Source organism: Salvelinus namaycush, chromosome 15, assembly GCF_016432855.1.
Source record: "Salvelinus namaycush isolate Seneca chromosome 15, SaNama_1.0, whole genome shotgun sequence".
NCBI classification, from domain to species: domain Eukaryota; kingdom Metazoa; phylum Chordata; class Actinopteri; order Salmoniformes; family Salmonidae; genus Salvelinus; species Salvelinus namaycush.
Window position 1 is genome coordinate 9821228 of NC_052321.1, and position 22291 is coordinate 9843518.

A 22291-nucleotide genomic window follows, 5' to 3' on the forward strand; every position below is an offset into this window, starting at 1 on the left:
GGCTTGGGCGAGTAGCTGCGGGGAGGGCAAAGCTGTTGGCCGGGGTTGGAGTAGCCAGGAGGAAGGCATGGCCAGCCGTTGAGAAATGCTTATTGAAATTGTCGATTATTCTGGATTTATCAGTGGTGACCGTGTTACCTAGCCTCAGTGCAATGGGCAGCTGGGAGGAGGTGCTCTTGTTCTCCATGGACTTTACAGTGTCCCAAAACTTTTTGGAGTTAGAGCTACAGGATGCGAATTTCTGCTTGAAAAAAGCTAGCCTTTGCTTTCCTGACTGACTGCGTGTATTGGTTCCTGACTTCCCTGAACAGTTGCATATCGCGGGGACTATTCGATGCTATTGCAGTCTGCCACAGGATGTTTTTGTGCTGGTCAAGAGCAGTCAGGTCTGGAGTGAACCAAGGGCTATATCTGTTCTTAGTTCGGCATTTTTTGAACGGGGCATGCTTATCTAAGATGGTGAGGAAATTACTTTTAAAGAATGACCAGGCATCCTTGACTGACGGGATGAGGTCAATATCCTTCCAGGATACCCGGGCCAGGTCGATTAGAAAGGCCTTCTCGCAGAAGTGTTTTAGGGAGCGTTTGACAGTGATGAGGGTTGGTCGTTTGACCGCGGACCCATAGCGGATACAGGCAATGAGGCAGTGATCGCTGAGATCCTGATTGAAAACAGCGGAGGTGTATTTGGAGGACGAGTTGGTCAGGATAATGTCTATGAGGGTGCCCATGTTGGATTTAGGGTTGTACCTGGTGAGTTCCTTGATGATTTCTGTGAGATTGAGGGCATCTAGCTTAGATTGTAGGACTGCCGGGGTGTTAAGCATATCCCAGTTTAGGTCACCTAACAGAACGAACTCTGAAGCTAGATGGGGGGCGATCCATTCACAAATGGTGTCCAGGGCACAGCTGGGAGCGGAGGGGGGTCGATAGCAGGCGGCAACAGTGAGAGACTTATTTCTGGAGAGGTACATTTTTAAAATTAGAAGTTCAAACTGCCGCAGGTGAGAGGCTTACGGTATTATGATATAGATTTTTTTTTTACACTTGGCTACCAAAAAGGCACTCTATTTGTAGAATGACCCAGTTCTATAAACCTCTCAATGAAAATAAATAGTATCAACAAACAGACTAAATGGAGAACTTTCAACGCGGTCTGCTTTCATGTCATAAACACCTACTATGAGGCTAATTGTGATGATGAACATTACAAAACCCTGTCTCTCTGCATCATCATGTTGTGATTACTCCTGCCCGTCCCGAAGATTTTCTCCCAAGGCCTCATTCATTGGCTTCATATGTAGGATCTTAATTTGAGATATTTTGTGACAGTAGGAAAATAATCCTGCAGCAACAGGAAATTTGAATGATTATGTGGATTATAATTAACGGACATTTTTGTAGGGGTTGATCCATTTTTCGTTAGGGCAAATCAAGTTTGAAATTTCAAAGTGGAAATGACAAACTTTAGAAAATGTTTTAAAGCTCAAATACACTACAAGTCTCCATTTCCTGCTGTACAGGAAAATTCTCAGAAACAAAATAGTAATCAAATTAAGATCCTATATCTGTAGGTCTCCAAGGCGTTGGCTGCATAGCGTGTCCATGTACTTGACCATGCTTGATTGAGGCTGTCAGTGTTAGGGGAAAATAGCTAACCTCTCTAATTTTACATCACCTCCAGCCAGAGAGTAGAGGACTCAAATTCGAAATCTCATACATCAAACTGTTTCAACAGCCTTTGCCTCAAATTCCATACGTCCTTTCAGATGATAAGTAGAGTTGTGATTAATTCAATTAAGGGAAGCTTTTGTCCCCTACATCACAGCTTTCACTAAGCTCAATGATAGTGTCTACTCATGTTTCACCTCATTGGGTCTGAATGAAATTAGTAATTACATGTATGGATTATTGGTATATTTGCCAAAGTCATGGAGAACAAATTCTCTTTATCCTATAACTGTGAAGTGGACATTAGCACGACCACGCATCTTGTATCTTAAAAAGGCTTTAATCGCCTAAACAAGGTATGCTTCAACTTTGTTGCTTGCTAATGTTGTGCTTGGAGAAGGATACAAAGACAGCCCAACTCACAGGGACATCATCAGAGGTGTGAAAGTAATGCTAGATGAATGGATCTGGTTTAGCTTCGTTCTGTTGAACACATGGTTCCCTACATCCCAAATGTTATCCAGTGAGTCTGAGTACTGGTGGAGGAGACACAGTATAGAGTTATGACGTGGCCTATCTTTCTGCCAGCACATGGAGAGCCTCTTTAGATAAAGAAGAGAATATGCTTCCCTTGCCAGGAACAGCCTGTTCCTGATGAAATCTAGTTTGAGTTGTGTTCGTACCTGTAAAGCCAGGTGCCATTTAATAGTGGATGGCAGTTGGCCATTACATCGACATCAAAGTACCAGGAGCTTTCATTCGAAGGTCACCTGGGAAGAAATTCTAAGGTCACCTGTGATTACACAAGTGCCCCCCCCTGGGACTGGCCATTAGCAAGGGTAAACGTCTGGTCCTGACATGGAGACAACAGCACTGCCTCTGGCTTCCCAGACTTCCAAAGACTTTCTTTGATCAGTGAGGTACTGCCAGTATGAAGCAGGACAGGCTCTGTCATCCCTCAACTTAATATGCCCAGCAGTAGGCAGAGCTTTTGGAATTGCTGGAACTAAACCCTGATGTCTTCGATCGCTGTTAGAGCTCTTCTTTTAAGAGGTGTTTTTTGCATCATGGACCAGGGTGTCACGACTTCCACCGAAGTCGGCTTCTCTCCTTGTTCGGGGCGGCGTTCGGCGATCAATGTCACCGGCTTTCTAGCCATCGCCGCTCCATTTCTCATATATCCATTTGTTTTGTCTTGTTCCATTACACACCTGGTTTTCATTTCATAACTACTGTATGTATTTAGTCCTCTGTTCCCCACCATGTCTTTGTGCGTAATTGTTTATTGTTATGTGGATTTTGTCAGGCGCTATACTTTTGCTATGTTCCGTGTTTTTGGCACGTTATTGTTATGTGCTGTCATTTTTGGACCGGAATTAAAGTGCGCTTGTTTATTACACCTCTGACAGAATTACACACCGAACCATGGAGTCAGCAGGAGCAGGGACCCCGGTTAGAGGAGTCGAGGAGCGCGTCCAGGAACATTCGGCTATGTTACATCATCTTGGTGCCATGATGGATCGCGTTGACCAGACTATGGACCGCTGGGAGAGACAGGAAGTCTCCCCGGTGCCTCGACCAGTGCAACCGGGGTTACCTCTACCCGTCCCGTCCGGAACCAGTCCCAGTGGAATGCGTCCCTCTCTTTCCAGAGAGTATGATGGGACGGCAGCACAGTGCCAGGGATTCCTGTTACAACTGAACCTCTACCTGGCCACTGTGCACCCAGCTCCCTCAGAGAGGGAGAGAGTGTCTGCCCTCGTCTCATGCCTCTCGGGGAGTTCACCCGTCGCTTCCGGGCCGTCTTTGACCATCCGCCCGAAGGTAGAGCGGCGGGGGAACCGCTCTTTCATTTGAGGCAGGGGACGAGGAGCGCCATGGAATTCCTTGGCCGCCGGAGCAGGCTGGAACGACAGGGCCCTCATTGACCACTATCGGTGCAGCCTGCGCGAGGACGTCCAACTGCAGCCTGCAGGGATGCCTGCAGGGATGCCACCATCTCCTTTGACCAACTGGTGGATTTGTCCATCCAGTCAACCGCGGAAGTCCAGAGGGGGCTCTGTCGGTGCCATCTTCTAGCAACCCCGCTCCGGTGCCCATGGAGTTGGGAGGGGCTGCACGTAGGGAGACTGGAGGAGGAACCATCACGTGCAGCATATGTGGCCGCAGAGGGCACACTGCTGGTCGGGGCCGTGTCGGTTCCTCTGGGAGTAGAGGCAACAGGCAGGGCACTCTGGCGTCACCCCAGGTGAGTCTGCACCACACTCATCCAGAGTCCTCTGTTGACCACCTGTTTGTACCTGTTTGTTTCCCTGATTTTCCCCCGCATAAGGTGCTCGTCGATTCAGGCGCAGCTGGGAATTTTATCGACAGAGCGTTAGCCCTTAGTTTAGGGATCCCCATTATTCCTGTAGTTAGACCTTTCCCGGTTCACTCTCTGGATAGTCGACCATTAGGATCCGGGCTAATCAGGGCAGCCACCATCTCCTTGGGCATGGTGACGCAGGGGGGTCACAAGGAGAGAATCAGTCTCTTCCTCATTGACTCTCCTGCGTTTCCCGTGGTCCTAGGCCTTCCCTGGTTAGCTCAGCATAACTCCACTATCTCCTGGCAACAGAGGGCTCTCACGGGGTGGTCGCGAGAGTGCTCGGGGAGGTGTGTAGGGGTTTCCGTTGGTGCTACGGAAAAGTCCAGACCAGATCTCCACCGTGCGCATCCCCCAAGAATATGCAGATCTGGCTCTCGCCTTCTGTAAAAAGAAGGTGACTCATTTACCACCTCATCAACAGGGGGATTGTGCGATAAATCTCCTGGCAGACGCTGCGCTTCCCAGGAGTCACGTGTATCCCCTGTCGCAAGCGGAGGCGGTGGCTATGGAGACATATGTTTCTGAATCCCTGCGTCAGGGGTACATTCGGTCCTCTACTTCACCCGCCTCCTCAAGTTTCTTTTTGTATAGAAGAAGGATGGAGGTCTACGCCCGTGCATTGATTATAGAGGTCTCAATCAAATCACAGTGAGGTACAGTTACCCGCTACCTCTTATCGCCACGGCGATTGAGTCAATGCATGGGGCACGCTTCTTCACGAAACTGGATCTCAGGAGTGCGTATAACCTGGTGCGTATCCGGGAGGGGGACGAGTGGAAGACAGTGTTTAGTACCACCTCAGGGCATTATGAGTACTTAGTCATGCCGTGCGGGTTGATGAATGCGCCATCAGTTTTCCAATCCTTTGTAGATTAGATTTTCAGTTACCCGCACGGGCAGGGTGTAGTGGTGTATATCGATGACATTCTGATATACTCCGCTACACACGCCGAGCATGTGTCCTTGGTACGCAAGGTACTTGGACGACTGTTGGAGCATGACCTGTACGTCAAGGCCGAGAAATGCCTGTTCTTTCAGCAGGTCGTCTCCTTCCTAGGGTATCGCATTCCCACATCAGGGGTGGAGATGGAGAGTGACCGCATTGCAGCCGTGTGTAATTGGCTGACTCCCACCACGGTAAAGGCGGTGCAGCGATTTTTAGGGTTTGCCAATTACTACCGGAGATTTATCCGGGGTTTTGGCCAGGTGGCTGCTCCCATTACCTCACTGCTGAAGGGGGGTCCCGTACGGTTTCAGTGGTTGGCTGAGGCGGACAGAGCTTTTGGGCAGCTAAGAGCTCTGTTTACTTCGGCTCCCGTGCTGGCCCATCCGGATCCCTCTTTGAAGTTCATAGTGGAGGTGGACGCGTCCGAGGCTGGGATAGGAGCCGTGCTCTCACAGCGCTCGGGTAAGCCACCAAAACTCCGCCCCTGTGATTTCTTCTCGAAGAAGCTCGGCCCAGCGGAGCGTAACTATGATGTGGGGGACCGGGAGCTGTTGGCTGTGGTTAAAGTGTTGAAGGCGTGGAGACATTGACTTGAGGGGGCTAAACACCCTTTTCTCATCTGGACTGACCACCGCAACCTGGAGTACATCCGGGCAGTGAGGAGACTGAATCCTCGTCAGGCAAGGTGGGCCATGTTCTTTACCCGTTTTGTGTTTACCCTGTCCTACAGACCAGGTTCCCAGAATACGAAGGCAGACGCACTGTCCCGGCTGTATGACACAGAGGAGCGGCCCATGGATCAGACTCCCATACTCCCAGCCTCTTGCCTGGTAGCGCCGGTCGTGTGGGAGCTGGACGCAGACATTGAGCAGGCGTTGCGTACAGAGCCTGCTCCCCTCCAGTGTCCTGTCGGGCGTATGTACGTTCCGTCTGCTGTCCGTGACCAGTTGATCTATTGGGCCCACACGTCACCCTCCTCTGGTCATCCGGGGATCGGTCGGACGGTGCGCTGTCTGACTGGGAAGTACTGGTGGCCCACCTTGGCTCAGGACGTGAGGGTTTATGTTTCCTCCTGCTCGGTGTGTGCCCAGTGTAAGGCTCTGAGACACCTGCCCAGACGTAAGCTACACCCCTTACCCGTTCCACAACGACCTTGGTCACACCTGTCTAGATTTTTTTAACCGATCTACCTCTTTCACAGGGAAACACTACTATCCTGGTCGTTGTGGATCGTTTCTCTAAGTTCTGTTGTCTCCTCCCTCTGCCCGGTCTTCCTACGGCCCTACAGACTGCGGAAGCCCTGTTTACGCACGTCTTCCGGCACTATAGGGTACCTGAGGATATAGTGTCTGATCGGGGTTCCCAATTCACTTCGAGAGTCTGGAAGGCGTTCATGGAACGTCTGGGGGTCTCGATCAGCCTTACCTCCGGTTTTCAGGTAGAGAGAGTCAACCAGGATGTGGGCAGATTTTCTGCGGTCCTATTGCCAGGACCGGCAGGGGGAGTGGGCGGCGTTCGTTCCCTGGGCCGAGATGGCACAGAACTCGCTTTGCCACTCCTCCACTAACCTCTCCCCTTTTCAGTGCGTATTGGGGTACCAGCCGGTTCTGGCGCCGTGGCATCAGGGTCAGACCGAGGCTCCTGCGGTGGACGACTGGTTCAGGCGCGCGGAGGAGACATGGGAGGCCGCCCATATTCAGACCGTCACCGTAGTGAGACCCCGGTGGACCGGGTCTGGCTCTCGACCCGAAACCTGCCCCCCCGCCTGCCCTGTCGGAAGCTGGGTCCGCGGTTTGTGGGGCCATTCAAATTCCTGAGGAGGGTGAACGAGGTGTGTTACAGATTACAGCTTCCCTCTGATTACCGTATGAACCCCTCGCTCCATGTGTCTCTCCTCAGGCCGGTGGTGGCTGGTCCGCTCCAGGAATCTGAGGTGCGGGAGGTCCCTCCGCCCCCTCTGGACATCAAGGAGGTCCCGGCGTACTCCATTCGTTCTATCCTGGATTCGAGGCGTCAGGCAGGGGGCCTTCAGTACCTCGTGGAGTGGGAGGGGTACGGTCCGGAGGAGAGGTGCTGGGTTCCGGTTGCGGATGTTTTGAACCCCGAACTGCTGCGGGAGTTTCACCGTCGCCTCGCCCTCCGGGTCTTCCTCGAGGCCGGTGTCGACCGCGCGTCAAAGGGGGGGACACTGTCACGACTTCCACCGAAGTCGGCTCTTCTCCTTGTTCGGGCAGCGTTCGGCGATCGACGTCACCGGCTTTCTAGCCATCGCCGCTCCATTTCTCATATATCCATTTGTTTTGTCTTGTTCCATTACACACCTGGTTTTCATTCCATAATTACTGCATGTATTTAGTCCTCTGTTCCCCACCATGTCTTTGTGTGTAATTGTTTATTGTTATGTGGATTTTGTCAGGCGCTATACTTTTGCTATGTTCCGTGTTTTTGGCACGTTATTGTTCTTATGTGCTGTCATTTTTGGACCGGAATTAAACTGCGCCTGTTTATTACACTCTGCTCTCCTGCATCTGACTTCGCCTCCCGTACACACCTCTGACACAGGGTTCTTTAACCTTAGATAAATCCTGCTCCGCCATGTTCCCAGTCTCACAGCTCTGTAAAGTAAATGCCCCCACAGAGCCTCAGAAGGCAGCAGACAGCTTGGGGTTGGTGATTCATACAACTGCCTTGTATCTGGTCCAAAACACATGCAATGGGCTATGTTCAGTGGAAACTGGGACAAAAAAATTGGCCCTACACTGGCATTTTTTTCCCCTTGAGGCCCCTACACAGCCCATTTATTTCCTTGAGACCACCATTATAATTTTGCTCAAAAACCCAAGTTAGACAGGCCCATCTAGCATTTGCCCGAAATGCCAGATGGCCAGTCCACCCCTGGCTATGTTGTCATTATGCAAAATCCTAGATGCACTCTCCCCATAATTGCATGTGATTATTATTTTGCTCCAGACATTATTTTTTTCCCGACTGGTTGGTCAATTTCTATTCCAAATATGTTCCATATTATAATCTTACACTCCCAAAACGGGTTCCCCTTCCTTGGCCAAATTAACTCATGACTCAATTATGTTTTATCAGCCAGGCTTTTAACTTCTCAATATTGGCCGATTGCATCTGACATGGAAACAAACAATACTAGGTGATGATTGATACCAAAAGAGTGCAATATAAAGGGTAGGTAAACAAGGGAGTAATGAAGATGTGTGACTGATGATGTGACGCAGGTGTGCATAATGACGGTTGCCAGGTGTGTGTAAAGATGGCTTGCCAGGACCGGTGGTTAGTAGACCGGTGACAGCGAGCGCCGGAGCGGAGGAGTGGACGTGACAGTACCCCCCCGACACGCGGCTCCAGGCGCAGGACGACACCGGCCAGGAGGACGGGCCAGAGAGCGAGGAGCGGGCCGGTCCGGACGACAAAGGTGGAAATCTCGGCTGATGTTGGGATCTAGAATGTCGTCCACCAGAACCCAACACCGCTCCTCTGGACTGTACCCCTCCCATTCCACCAGGTACTGGAGCCGACCCCCACGACGTCGGGAGTCCAGGAGTGATCTGATGGCATAGGTGGGACTCCCCTTGATGTCCAAGGGAGGTGCGGGGGTGTCGTCGGGGATGAGGAACCACCGGCCTGAGGAGTGAAACATGAAAGATCCGGTAGTTAGTGGGGAGTTGTAATCTGTAAATTACCTCGCTGACCCTCCAGAGGACTTTGAACGGCCCCACAAACCCGGGGACTCAGCTTCTTACAGGGCAGGAGAAGAGAGGAAGGTTCCTGGTGGAGAGCCAGACGCAATCACCAGGATGAAACATGGGAGCCTCACTGCAGTGGCAATCCGCCTGCTCCTTCTGATGGCGGACGGCGCGCTGGAGTCACGTGGGTATCGTTCCATACCTCTTCTGTGCGCCTGAACCAATCATCCACCGCAGGAGCTTCGGTTTGGCTCGGAGTCAACGGAGCCAGGGCTGGCTGATAACCCAGAACACACTGCACGGGAGTCAGCCCGGTGGAGGAGTGTGGCAATGAATTCTGGGTGTTTTCAGCCCGAAGAAGGAATCGGGCCCTCAGGAACCTCCCCAGCTCCTGATCAGAGCTAACACATTCATTCAATGTAATAGAGCTGAGCTCTTTGACTTTCAGGCTACTATGTTTTTGAATGTAATGTAAAAGATCGAAGGGCACTTGAAAAGAAACCAAAAGAACTAGCTAGAGCCCTTCTTCCAAATCTTCATTTAAATGACAAATGCACAGCCTAAACTGTAAGTTAAGGAGAGTAATGATCTAGCTAGTTATTAACACAGAATATCATGATTTTTGGAGGGAAACATATTAATCAAATCTACTTATCCTACAATACTTTAAAATAGTTAATCTCTCACTTTCTCTACACAGATGACTAGGTCATAGGTACCAATGCTTTATAATAACTAGAGTATTAAACATAACTAAAGTAGTACAAACATATGTTTAGCTCCATTCGTGCAAGGATCCCTATTCCCGAGGGACAGTGGAAATCAGACCCTTGAATGGGAGATTGAGTAGATACGTGTGTTGTAGAGTCAGGTCACTGTCAAGGTCAGCTTTACCTGCCTATAGATTTACCACTGAGATGTGGAGACATACAGTGGCCCTATGTGCATATTTAGGAAGTTCAGAAACTTCTTCCAACCACCCTTTCAAGCTACGCAAATTGATTATGAGTCATCCATGGGTGATATATGCAGAAAGAATAGCATATTTTACAAAGATGGCTTGCTTAATTAATGCAGCATGTCCGGCTTCCGTCTGCCAAGTGAATTAATTAGTTACAAACCCATCATTCTTAGGGTCCTGTCTCATGGTGAGCCTAGAGCTCATAAATGACAAGGGCCCTGCACAATGACATTGGTCATGCCCTTTGCTCAGGCTCCACACCTTATGAATAAGAAAAGGGCATGCTCAAATGGCTCTGGCAAAATATGGAACTCTGGGCATTCAAGTCAACTTCTCATGGTTTGTGATCAGCTTGTGGTGGAGGATGTCATGTGATCATGACAGTATATAGGGGCTATGATACAAATGTGATACAGCCAGCCATTAGCCTACTGAGAAAAGGTCTCAGTAAGAGGATTTAAAAGCATAAGTGTGCTCACAATTGCCGGTTTAGCAGCACAATCTTTAAAAAACCAAACCACAAGTTGTCTTGATTGACTGTTGTCAGAAGAATAGCAACTTTTGTTTCCAACTTTTTTAGGGCCAACGACTATCACAGCTATTTATCAACAAATCGAATTAAACAGTCAAACTATACAGGATTTCGTGATAAGAGTGGCGGTCTCTAGAATGAACACTGTTTGCCTGATCGCTTGTTTGGTTGAACTTCTTTGTTTACATCGGATGTTTGTGAGAACAAGCCAATGAAGAGGGTGACATGCTTTGGTGGAAAAGGGAATTGTCAAGGATGTTTTACTACGGTTCTCTCTCCTGTCAACCAAGGATGATTTCAACTCCTCCCTAGAAGCAGGATTGTAATTCATTAGGCACCAAATAGATGAAAACAGACTGAAACCAGGAGGTATTTACCTGAACTTGTCCAATAAGAATCAATTGTTTTTATTTTCTGTTGCGAAACATTTTTTAAAAAGTTTTGCACTAGTGAATACAACCCTGCATTACCAGGACAGTTAGACTGAGACAACAATATCGGCCTCGACACCTCAGAGGTTTGCAGAAATCAGTGTGTCTGATTTATTCTTCAAAAAAATATTGAGTGAAATTCAATAGGATCTGAACTGTGTAGCTTAAAAACCTGACTGACACACACTAGTTACTATGATGTCTAAAAAAGTGTATTTAAATTGAAAATAGCACATCCCAATAGTATCAAACTATTGGGATTATTAAATTATTAAATTCATGCATTTCAGTAATGGGATTGGTCAATTTACTGTTGATAATCGGTCATGTCTAGATGACACACACACACAGACTTTCACACTCACTATATATGCTGCTGCTACTGGGTATTATCTATCCTGTTGCCTAGTCACTTTACCCATATCTATACGTACATAGTTACCTCAATTACCTCGTACCCCTGCACATCGACTCGGTAGCCATGTTATTTTTACTCATTATTGTTATTTGTTATTCACTGTGTATTTATTCTTAGTCTCACTATTTCAATGTTTTTCTATATTTATCTTTAACTCTGCATTGTTGGAAAAGGAATTGTAAGTAAGCATTTCACTTTTTGTCTACACCATGTGACAAATAAAATTTGATTTGTATTTGATTTGGGGTACAGATTTTGTCAAATTGACATCGTAAATAGATTTATGTGGGCTTTTAGCTAACCCTAACCCTTTTCCTAACCAAATCTGCTACGTTAATTCTCCTAACCTGCTGTGTAAGTTCTCTTAAACCTGCTACGAAAAGTCAATTTTGACAAAAGCTGCATCCCTTTTAGACAGAACTATGGAAGCCCATTCCCAGCACTTTTTTTTTTATGTCGTTTTTTTAGGTCGATACAATCTCAACATTTCAAGATACTAAGTAGAAATTTGAAGATACGTGAGTCAACATTTCAGGATACTATCTCAAAATGTTGAGATACTAAGTTGAAATTTCGAAAGAGTAAAGCAGGGGTATTCAACTCTTACCCTACCAGGGCCAAAGCCTGCTGGTTTTCTGTTTTACCTGATAATGAATTGCACCCACCTGTTGTCCCAGGTCTAAATCAGTCCCTAATTAGTGGGGTACAACTGGTTTCAAGGTCCAGAGTTGAATTTGAGGGTGGTAGAGCATACTTATAGAATATGTTTCTTCATTTGTAACATTGTGTGATTTCAGAGGTCCAAGATATGGTGGGGGAGGAGGGTATTTCAATAAACAGTCAGGATACATCATCTCACATTTTATAGTTCCTGCAATATGTGTTGTGCAGACAGGGGGGTCCTGGGGCCCAGAGTTTTTCCTGATCTGGTAGGCTAACCCAGTGGTTCTCAAACCTCTCCTCGGGCATCCTCAGCCAGTTCATGTATTTGATCTATTCCAGAACTAGCACACCTGATTCAACTTGTCAGCTAACCCTTGATAAGGTGAATCAGGTGAACATCTAACACAAAATTGTGAAATGTCTGGGGGTCCCCGAGAAGAGATTTGAAAAGCACTGGGCTAACCTAAACAAGTAAAACTCTGGACCCAAGTTGGACATAGTAATAAATCAGCTGTAAAACAGTTTTATATGGGCTATGATGGGACCAGATTATTTCTGACCAGGTCATATTGTTTAAAACATTTTTGTCAACAACTGATTGGAAAATAGACCTAACATGGCCGAGTTTGCTTTATGCAGGTTAGAGTCCTGTAGGCCTTTGTTGCTGTAAATTGCTCACACATGTAACAGTATAACTTTAAACCGTCCCCTCGCCCCGACACGGGCGCGAACCAGGGACCCTCTGCACACATCAACAACAGTCACCCACGAAGCGTCGTTACCCATCGCTCCACAAAAACCACGGCCCTTGCAGAGCAAGGGGCAACACTACTTCTAGGTTTCAGAGCAAGTGACGTAACTGATTGAAACGCTACTAGCGCGTACCCGCTAACTAGCTAGCCATTTCACATCCGTTACACACAGTATGTCATCACTATTGTTTATTTAATCCCAATCATTTTTTTATTTTTTTTAATATTACCTTTTATTTAACTAGGCAAGTCAGTTAAGAAAAATTATTATTTACAATGATGGCATATCGGGGAACAGTGCCTTGTTCAGGGGCAGAACGACAGATTTTTACCTCGTCAGCTCGGGGAATTCGATCCAGCAACCTTTCGGTTACTGGCCCAACGCTCTAAACACTAGGCCCCGGATTGATACATTTGAATACAAAACAAAATTTGATCACATTCACATTTTCTCTTAACACAAATAAATGGGCCGATTTTAGGCTGTAAATACACGTTTGGGCTATAAATACATGTTACTGCTTTGCTTACCCTGGGCAGAGGCAATCGGAGCGAAAAGGCTTTTCTTGCCTACCTGCAGCTTTGATTGTTCTCAGTAGGCTAATTGACTGAAGCACAGATTAATTGTGCACGAGTTGACAAATCATGTGGCAAATCAGTCTCAACAGTCGTTTGTCCCTTTAATCAACGCTTGTCAATATTTTGTATTAAACTGAATCCAAAGTGTTGGGGCATATGCCAGCTCGTTTGCTGGCAGCCCTGCTGTGTTGATATCTGCAGCATGGATAGATGGAAATCGCCACATAATGCTACAAATGATCTCGACATTTTTAGTTAGTATGTCAATGTTTAGACAGTAGCTATCGACGTTTTAAAAAATCGTGGCGGGAATATCCTTCCATACAAAACCTTGATCATCTGCCACTCTACTAGGCAAGCCCGTGCATGGGTGTCTAAGAAACCCCATCGATGAAACACAACTCGCGGCGTGAACGGGTCGTCACTAGTTACCACTGCCACAAAGTCATAAACCCCGCCTTGTTCTATAATTTATCTTAACTGTTATTTTGAACCTAAACCTAACCCCAGTGCTAACCGGATGTGTAACCCTAAACTTAAATTAAGCCCAAAAATCTTTTTTTTGTTTTAATTAATGTTTACGAAAGACATTTTTTTTGACTTTGTGGCTGTGGTAACTAGTGTAAACCGCGTGAACGTGGCAGCCATTTTACATCCTCAAGAGTGAATGAGTGGAGCCGGACCAGTGCCGGGAGTTTTACACTTTTTCCTCTTTTAATTCTCACATTTTCCTTCCGAAACAATCAACACCATACAAGTTGGTGATCCATCGGCAGGTATGATGAATACTACTAACTGGTCACGTGATCATAGTACAATGTATAGCTAAAGTCTGTGAGCTTGTGGTGTTTCAAACAATGTGGAAACTGGTGGTTGGGACGGGTTCTACAGACCGGCTTTTTGAAAATGGACTCTCCCTATGTGGCGGCACGTTGACAAACCACGAAGCTAGCTAGCATACTACAAGAAGGCCTCTGTTAAACCAAATATGCTGGTAACATCAACCTATGAAATTCGAGCCAAATTATGTCAACAAGCAAGTTACATATGAGCTATCATGGTTTTAATGTTGCTAGATAGCGAATTTAGCCAAGTGAGCTAATTCTGTCAGATCAGGAATGACACATGTTCATTGTCACGGGCTAGTTAGCTAACCCTGCCAGCCAAGGAGCTATTAGTAACGCGTGAGCGTGCAAACTTCGAGGATTGCCTTCTGCCAGTTTTCATGCAACTCGTGAGCTAGTTCTTTAGTTAACCAATGTTGGATAATAAAACATTTAATATCATCCCGCCAACGTAGCAAACTGGCATGCATAGCTAGTAAGGTTTGTTATTGCGACTTGACAGCGTGAGTACTATCATTAGCTAGCTAGTACCGCATGCTATTATTTAGCTAACGTTGGTTAGCTAGCTAACGTTAAGTTGTTGGGCTATATACAGTATTTGGATAACGCAGCTAGCTAGTTGACGTTGGCTAACGTTAGGCCACAATGCTAGCTATGGGTTTTTGGTTGATATAGGTAACTACTTAGCAACCCAGCTAAATGGATTAACGTTAGTTAGATATTGGCTGCAATGAAGACTTGGCATGAACTGAAATAACGGGAGTTCAATTTGACTTACATTTACGCTCGCTAAGTTTGCTTACTAGTTAATACAGTGTCAGTGGCTTGAGACAACGTATCAAAAATGTGTTATAACCATTGTTAATAGTTAGTCGACCATGTAGTATACTCCTGTACACATGCTTGTTGACCGGCTTGCTAGCTACCGGAAACTGGTGGTAGTTACACTCTGCCGAAGGAACACGTGTATCAACTCTAACGTTAGTTAACTAGTGCTGAAGTCCGCCATCAGTAGACTAATTTATCATTTAGCAATCAGGCCAAGCCCTTGTAAATGTTAGCTAGCGTGTTCTTCAAACCCAGTCAAAGGCGGGAAATATGTAATTGCGTGTACACACATTTTACCATGTAGCCTAGCTAACTGTCCTCACAAATGGAAATGACATTAACGTATGCAGTTAAAATTTAAAAAATCATTGGTATTTATAAGTGTCAGCATTATCAAATTTGATAGACATGCAAAATCAAATATTGTAATTACAATGTGACCTGATTCCACTGTAAGGGACCACATGGACCCACGTGTGCCTGTTGCACATGACATCCCCCAAAAGCTCTCAACAGCCTTGCACTTGACCCAGCATTAATTTGGCTCATTGCATTTGCACAGATTTCTGGAGACATGGCCACAGAACATATTAATGGAAATGGTCCAGAAGAACCAATGGATACCACTGCTGCAGTTACCCATTCTGAACACTTCCAGACTTTATTAGAAGCTGGTTTACCACAGAAAGTTGCTGAAAAACTAGATGAAATTTACATAGCAGGTAAGGCACACTGAATACCCAGCATATTTGTATACATAATTTAAATTTTTGCTATTGCATGTGCTGTCATGTATTGCATTACATTTTGAATGTGGGAATTGGGATCCTCAAGCAACTTTTTGTGGTTTCCTACCAAAATGGGTACTGCAGTGTTATGAAAAAAGAGAATTTGGACACCACCAATATCGGTAAAATAAATGTCATGTCTACATTTCCATTGTCTTAGAGGTACATCTGGGCAGAGACCACTGGCGACACGGCCAGTGTTGTGTTTAAGAATTCAAGTATATCAGCACAGATGAGCGGCGAGTTAGGCCACAGTTCGGCGGAGGTCTCTCTGTACAGTCTCAGGCAGAGAATTCAGCCAGATGGGCGCATGCAGGAACAATGGCAGCAGCTGTCGGTGGCTGGGACAGGTGATGGGTCTTCCAAGAGCAGAATGTGGACAAGCTTATTAGGAGTGCAGAGGACTGTTACATCACATCTGTTGTGATTAGTAACAGTTCTTATTAAAAATAAGAACTTTGATACCTCCAAACATGCGTTGTGGCTAGATCCGTTTGAGAAGATATCCCGTAGTTCTATTCCTGCTAGTAACGGATGTTTTCTGGTGTCTCCTCAGGTTTAGTATCTCACAGTGACTTAGATGATAGAGCGATCGAGGCTCTGAAAGAGTTCAACGAAGAAGGTGCTCTGCAAGTTCTGTTGCAGTTCAAGGACAGCGACCTCTCACATGTCCAGGTATGTTTGGAGGGGGACGGCGTAGTAGAAGTTGGGTCAGCTGCATGATTAGTATGAAAATGTATGCTCACTACTGTGTCGCTCTGGTTAAGAGCGTCTGCTAAATGACTCAAATGTAAATGATTAGACTGCACTGTGCGTCTTTAAATGAAATGCTACCATTTCACCCTCTAAAGCAGTGTTTCCCAACCCTGGTCCTTGAGTACTTCCAACAGTACACATTTTTATTGTAACCCTGAAGTAGCACACCTGATTCAACTTCTCAACTAATCATCATGCCCTGAATGAGCTAAATGAGGTGTGTTTGTCCAGGCTACAATGAAAATGTGTACTGTTGTGGGTACTTGAGGACCAGGGTTGGGAAACACTGCTATAAAGTATATGTATTGATTGTTCTTTTTTATTTTGTTACATTTTTGTATTTTTTTACTCAACAGAACAAAAGTGCCTTTCTTTGTGGAGTTATGAAGACATACAGACAGAGGGAGAAACAGGGGACCAAAGTCTCAGACTCCAGCAAAGGACCAGATGAGGCCAAAATCAAAGTACAGTTTTAACAAACATTCTTGATATAAGCGATCGTAGAGATTTTATAAAGGTATCGTTATTTTATGATGTGCAGTTCTCTGAAAGGTGTTTGACCTGAATTATTATGTTAATTAAATGAACAGGCCCTGCTGGAGAGAACTGGCTACACACTTGATGTGACAACAGGTCAGCGGAAGTATGGAGGCCCCCCTCCGGAGTCGGATCACTCAGGGACACAGCCCACGATCGGTACAGAGGTATGTCTCTACAATAAATAGTTTGATTAGTGTGTAATAGTTTTCCTCCGTGTGGATGGTGTTTCTGCATTCTGTGTCCAAATGATGAAATCATGTACTTTTTCCTGGAGTGACTTCAGTTGCACTGATGGTTTACCGCTAAGATCTGACTGGACACATTAATTCTGTATTTTGGAGATTTATTTTAACAATGTTCCTTTCACACCAAGATAACCTCCATTTTGCTATCATCTCAGATTTTTGTTGGCAAGATCCCCAGAGATCTATTTGAGGATGAGCTGGTACCTCTGTTTGAGAAAGCTGGGCCCATTTGGGACCTGCGTCTGATGATGGATCCACTCAGTGGCCTCAACAGAGGTTACGCCTTTGTCACTTTCTGCACTAAAGAGGCGGCACAGGAGGCTGTCAAGCTGGTATGAAACACTTGTGGTAACTTCTCTCCTGACAGAACTGTAGGAATGGAGAATTTAAGCCCGCCCAACCATGACATGTCATGAACTCTCTTATCCTCTCCCCACAGTGTAACAACAATGAAATTCGGCCCGGCAAACATATTGGCGTGTGCATCTCCGTGGCCAATAATAGACTGTTCGTTGGTTCCATCCCCAAGAGTAAAACAAAAGATCAGATTGTGGAAGAGTTTGCTAAAGTCACAGGTGAGGTTGAATGATCCTCTGGACATTTTGAAGGGCCAGTCATGTTGTCTTGGCAAAAGTGATCGTTTCCTTGGCTTGGCAGTAACTTTGACAACCGTCTGTAGACGTTGCCTTACTATTACTGAATGCACCAATCATGATCAAGCACTAGAGCAGGGCTGCCCAATCCTGGTCCTGGGGGGCCAAAACAACTCTGATTTTTGTCTCTACCTGGCAGTTAATTGCACTCACCTGGTGTCCCAGGTCTGAATTTGTCCCTGATTTGAGGAGGATGAAAAACAGTGCTTTGGCCCTCAAGGACAAGGATTGGCAGGCCTGCACTAGTGTGTTAGATTGCGTTTTTAGTCTGAGTTAAGGGTTATGTGAGGTATGCTATGTAAAGCTGGGCTATATTTTGTCATTTAATAGTTAATTCCCAATGTGATGGTTCTGTGTCCAAATGATGAAATGGATATATTCTACCATGGAGTAACTCTGGTTACGCTGATAGTTTACCGCTAAGATCTGACTGGACACTTAACTGGGCACAAATCAATGGTCTCTTGAGACTGATGTCCAAAGAGAACAGCTGTGTCAAATAAAGGAGACACTAAATGTTTTGAGTAAACTGAAGGGAACATTCTTTGATTGCATAAAGTCTTGAATGTGAAATATTCTCTTCTGGTGCCAACTGTTGTATGCATTTCAGTAAGGTACTCAGAGTTCAATTTTTAACTTGGCATTGCATATGGAGCTAGAGCGAGCTGTCTGGTGCACTGGTCACTGTTCAGCTAGGATACCCTTTATGCCTTTCCCCTTCTACCCCTCTTTCAACAGAGGGTCTTAATGATGTCATACTGTACCATCAGCCAGATGACAAGAAAAAGAACAGAGGCTTTTGCTTCTTGGAATACGAAGACCACAAAACTGCCGCTCAGGCCCGCCGCAGGCTGATGAGTGGCAAGGTCAAGGTGTGGGGGAATGTGGTGACTGTGGAGTGGGCCGACCCCATAGAAGACCCTGATCCTGAAGTCATGGCCAAGGTATGGGGAGCAGAGATAACATGGCTCATTTTGCCTGTGAATAAATTGTGATTTGATCTTTGTTCTGTCTATCCATAAACTTGTAGAAGAACACTGATTTGTGTTGGAGGCTGTTGACCAAGGAGTAAGAATAGAGGTAACCAGCCATGTCTGAGAGAGCCAGAAACAGATTTACGGGATTGATAACCCACCACTACTTTTCCCCTTCCAGGTGAAAGTGCTGTTTGTCCGGAACCTTGCGAGTACTGTAACGGAGGAAATACTTGAAAAGGCGTTCAGTCAGTTTGGCAAGTTGGAGCGGGTGAAGAAGCTGAAAGACTATGCCTTTATCCACTTTGAGGAGAGAGACGGAGCAGTCAAGGTACAGGCTGGAGTCTTTATATTTCTCTAACGAGAGTATCACGAAATTGTGGTAAAAATCGCACATTTTTTTGAATAGTTATTAAACTTGTATCTTGACAGGCCTTGGCCGACCTGAATGGGAAAGACCTGGAGGGAGAGCACATTGAAATAGTCTTCGCCAAGCCACCTGATCAGAAGAGGAAAGAACGCAAAGCCCAGAGGCAAGCGGCTAAAACACAAATGTAAGCAAACCATTGATTTGCAGTTATTCGAGACCTTCATTATAGTTACATTGTTGGGCGGCCTTTCATCATTGAGTTCTCTTGAGTGATTGAACAGAGAAGTATAAAACATGATCTAACTAGATAAAATTCTCTTGTGTCCTTTATGGTTACTAAACAAGTGCATATCCTCTCGCCTACCCATTCTTCACAGGTATGACGATTACTATTACTATGGCCCACCCCAGATGCCACCTCCCACAAGAGGCAGAGGACGAGGCGGCGGCCGTGGTGGCTATTCCTACCCCCCTGACTACTACGGCTATGAGGATTACTACGATTACTATGGCTACGACTACCACAACTACCGGGGCGGCTATGAAGACCCCTACTACGGCTATGAGGACTTCCAATCTCCCAGCCGAGGACGATCCCGAGGCGGAGCCCGTGGTGGTGGTGCCCTATCCTCCCGGGGCCGTGGAGCTGTCACGCCCAGGGGCAGACTAGGGGGTTTCTCCCAGAGAGGAGGGAGTGGCCCTGGATCAAGCAGAGGTGTGCAGGGGACCAATGGGGCACTGGGTAAATGTGGACTAGCTGTGTTAATAGTCAAAGCAAATCTTTGCCATCAGCTATACGTTAAATGCAAACATACTATTTGGACAGGAATTTTTCCCCCATAACTTGAATTACCTTTTTAAACAAATATTATTTTTTTCCTGCATTTGTCTTCCTTATTTGGCATAAATTGACCCAAGTCCTATGCCTAGAAAGTAAGGAATCAGTCATACAGATGGGCCTGTTTTATTTTTACTTTTGAAAGCTGGGCTAGATGTCCCTCACATTGAATTGGAAAAATGTTATGTATGCAAATGTGTTTAGCTTTATGTCCAAATGATGAAATACTTATATTCTATCCTGGAGTAACTCTGGTTACGCTGATAGTTTACCGCTAAGATCTGATTGGACATTTTAGGTTATTATATACATGACTAGAAGACTTCCTCAGATTTGTGTCCATTGATGGGCAAGTATGCTTATTCTCAACATTTGAAGACAACTGCCTTGACTGATGTCACCTTTCAGAGCACCAACTCTGAAAGGTCTGTTCCTCTGCATATTTAGATTAGCATATATTTAGATCCGCATATATATATTAGGATTACCCTAAAACTAGTTTTATATCATGTTAAATGATTGAATGTCATTAGTGATGTTTATATTCTGTCTCTGTTGCTTGGCCAACAGGGAAAAGGACTCGAGGCCGATCCTGACCTGTCACTATGAAGACTGATCTACTGTGTTGGGTTACACCAGAAGCGGCAACGGATACGGATGGATAAGTCAGCGAAATGGTCCAATATTCCAGCCTTACAGAAGCATCTCCCCCAAACTGCCACCTAAACAATCACCAGATTATTTAGATACACCCCCCCCAATGCCATTTTAGATAATTATTGAAGAATTTGCACTTTTTAAGTTTTAGTTTGAAGTGGCTCAAAGGAGCTTGATGCTATTGTATATTTTTGTGCTAATTGGAATTTTTATTGTCGGAATATCCATGTTAATCTTAATCGTTTGATTTGGATGTTTGAAGAGAACATCTGCAGGTTTTGGGTGTAACCACCAGGCATGGATAAATCAGGCATTCCAGGAAAGTGGTTCTTTTCAGAACTTGTCTTTTAAAGGGTTGGTTAACTACCTCAGTACAGAGGATTAAACTACCCTGCCTGTACTGTAAATAGGGAAACTATATTGATGAAAGCAGGGCTTGTTTCCTACAAAATATGCACAAGAGCAGCAGAACAACCGAAAGTACTTAATGTAATATAGTAATTTTGTTGCAGTTCTGACACTGCAAACAGTCAAACTGGCCATGCAAAATAATTGCATATGATGAGCCTGAACAAGCCCTGCTTTTATCCTATTTTCAACTGAATTAGCTGCCTTGCTTATTCAGATTATTGTAGTTACTGGTTGTATAGTTTGGAAAATGTTACTTTTGTAAAGGCTTGAACATCAACGAAGGCATCAACTGCCTTTGAAAAAGCCCTGCAGTGTCCCTTTGCCACTCCAATGGATAAAAAAGAATGGAACATAATTATGATCAGTACCCCCCCCCCCCCCCCCATTTTAGTTTAAAAGAAATGTCCCAATCATGTGAAATCTTGAACGGTCCCCCTCTAACTCTAAGCCAGCTACTATTTAGTCAAGCCACTTGATTGAAATGAATTGCCATAATGCCCTGAAAGTGAGCATGTGTGCCTGTAGCTGTTTCAGGGGGGTGGGGGATCGTTGTCATAGTGGTCAAAGGGATACTGCAGCTATGATTTGTATTCCATGTATAGCAAAAAGGATACCGAACTATTCATCCGGTTTTGTACACAGTTAACTCCCTCTCAATAAAATCATTACAACCACCTTTTGAAAAGATGTTAGCAGTTTTAAACCATTGTTGGTGGCCAACAACGTTTTTTGCATTCCTGCAAATAAATTGTTTTATACTGTAAAATGGAGGTGAGTGTAACTTATTTTTGTAATAAAGTTTTTGATTTCTATCTGTGTCTTACTCTCTGTATGACTTCCTGTTGAACCATCTCAAAGTTATGCACTGATTATAGCATAGAATTGTAACATATCCTTTCTGATTCACACCACACAGTAAGCACTATTTTCTCAATCCCAGGAATTCTTCAACCAGAGGCACATGTGTACTGTCCTGTGATTTCAATTGAACCATTACGTTGATCAGTACTTGGCAGTGGACTAACATCGGTTTTGTCGTCAGCCTGCTGCAACATGAAATGAGCGTTGTAGAGATTAATATATGCTTTGCTTTTAGAATAGTGTGTATCTTCATCGTTGTGATGGCAGGTGATATCTACATATAGGCTATAAAAATAACGGCCAACAATGTTGCGTGATCCCATAATGAACCGGAGGTGACAAGCATGGCGAAGACCGACTCCCGTTATTTTGATGACGAAAACACATGTTGGGTGTATGATTGATATTCATAAATATAAAGACAGTGAAGCCATTGTTGACACAAGCAAGTCTTCCGCTAAGGGACAGCTCGAAATTTAATGAAGGGAGAT

At 45.4% G+C, this 22291-nt stretch overlaps 1 protein-coding gene across 4 annotated transcripts; it reads left to right on the top strand.

The window, feature by feature from the left end:
• Positions 1-13661: 13661 nt before the first annotated feature.
• LOC120060178 (heterogeneous nuclear ribonucleoprotein Q) lies at positions 13662-21751 on the top strand. 4 transcript variants are annotated; one of them, XM_039009307.1, is made up of 12 exons: positions 13662-13810; positions 15270-15429; positions 16052-16170; positions 16608-16715; positions 16842-16955; positions 17192-17368; positions 17476-17611; positions 18428-18633; positions 18845-18994; positions 19096-19217; positions 19411-19775; positions 20442-21751. In XM_039009307.1, the coding sequence occupies exons 2-12, from the start codon at positions 15282-15284 to the stop codon at positions 20465-20467; spliced, it is 1671 nt and encodes a 556-aa protein (XP_038865235.1). In that variant the 5' UTR covers positions 13662-13810; positions 15270-15281; the 3' UTR covers positions 20468-21751. The 4 variants fall into 4 exon arrangements, with proteins under 4 accessions (XP_038865235.1, XP_038865236.1, XP_038865238.1 ...); XM_039009308.1 differs by having other exon boundaries at positions 13663-13810; positions 19411-19748; XM_039009309.1 differs by lacking the exon at positions 13662-13810 and adding an exon at positions 15656-15845 and having other exon boundaries at positions 15318-15429.
• Positions 21752-22291: the final 540 nt, after the last annotated feature.

Bases quoted from the DNA above. Each gene is read 5' to 3' on its own strand.
- LOC120060178 (XM_039009307.1), top strand. From the start codon at position 15,282: ATGGCCACAGAACATATTAATGGAAATGGTCCAGAAGAACCAATGGAT. The intron at 15,430-16,051 runs GTAAGGCACACT...GTGTCTCCTCAG, and splicing joins AGATGAAATTTACATAGCAG to GTTTAGTATCTCACAGTGAC. The intron at 19,776-20,441 runs GTAAATGTGGAC...CTTGGCCAACAG, and splicing joins GGGGACCAATGGGGCACTGG to GGAAAAGGACTCGAGGCCGA.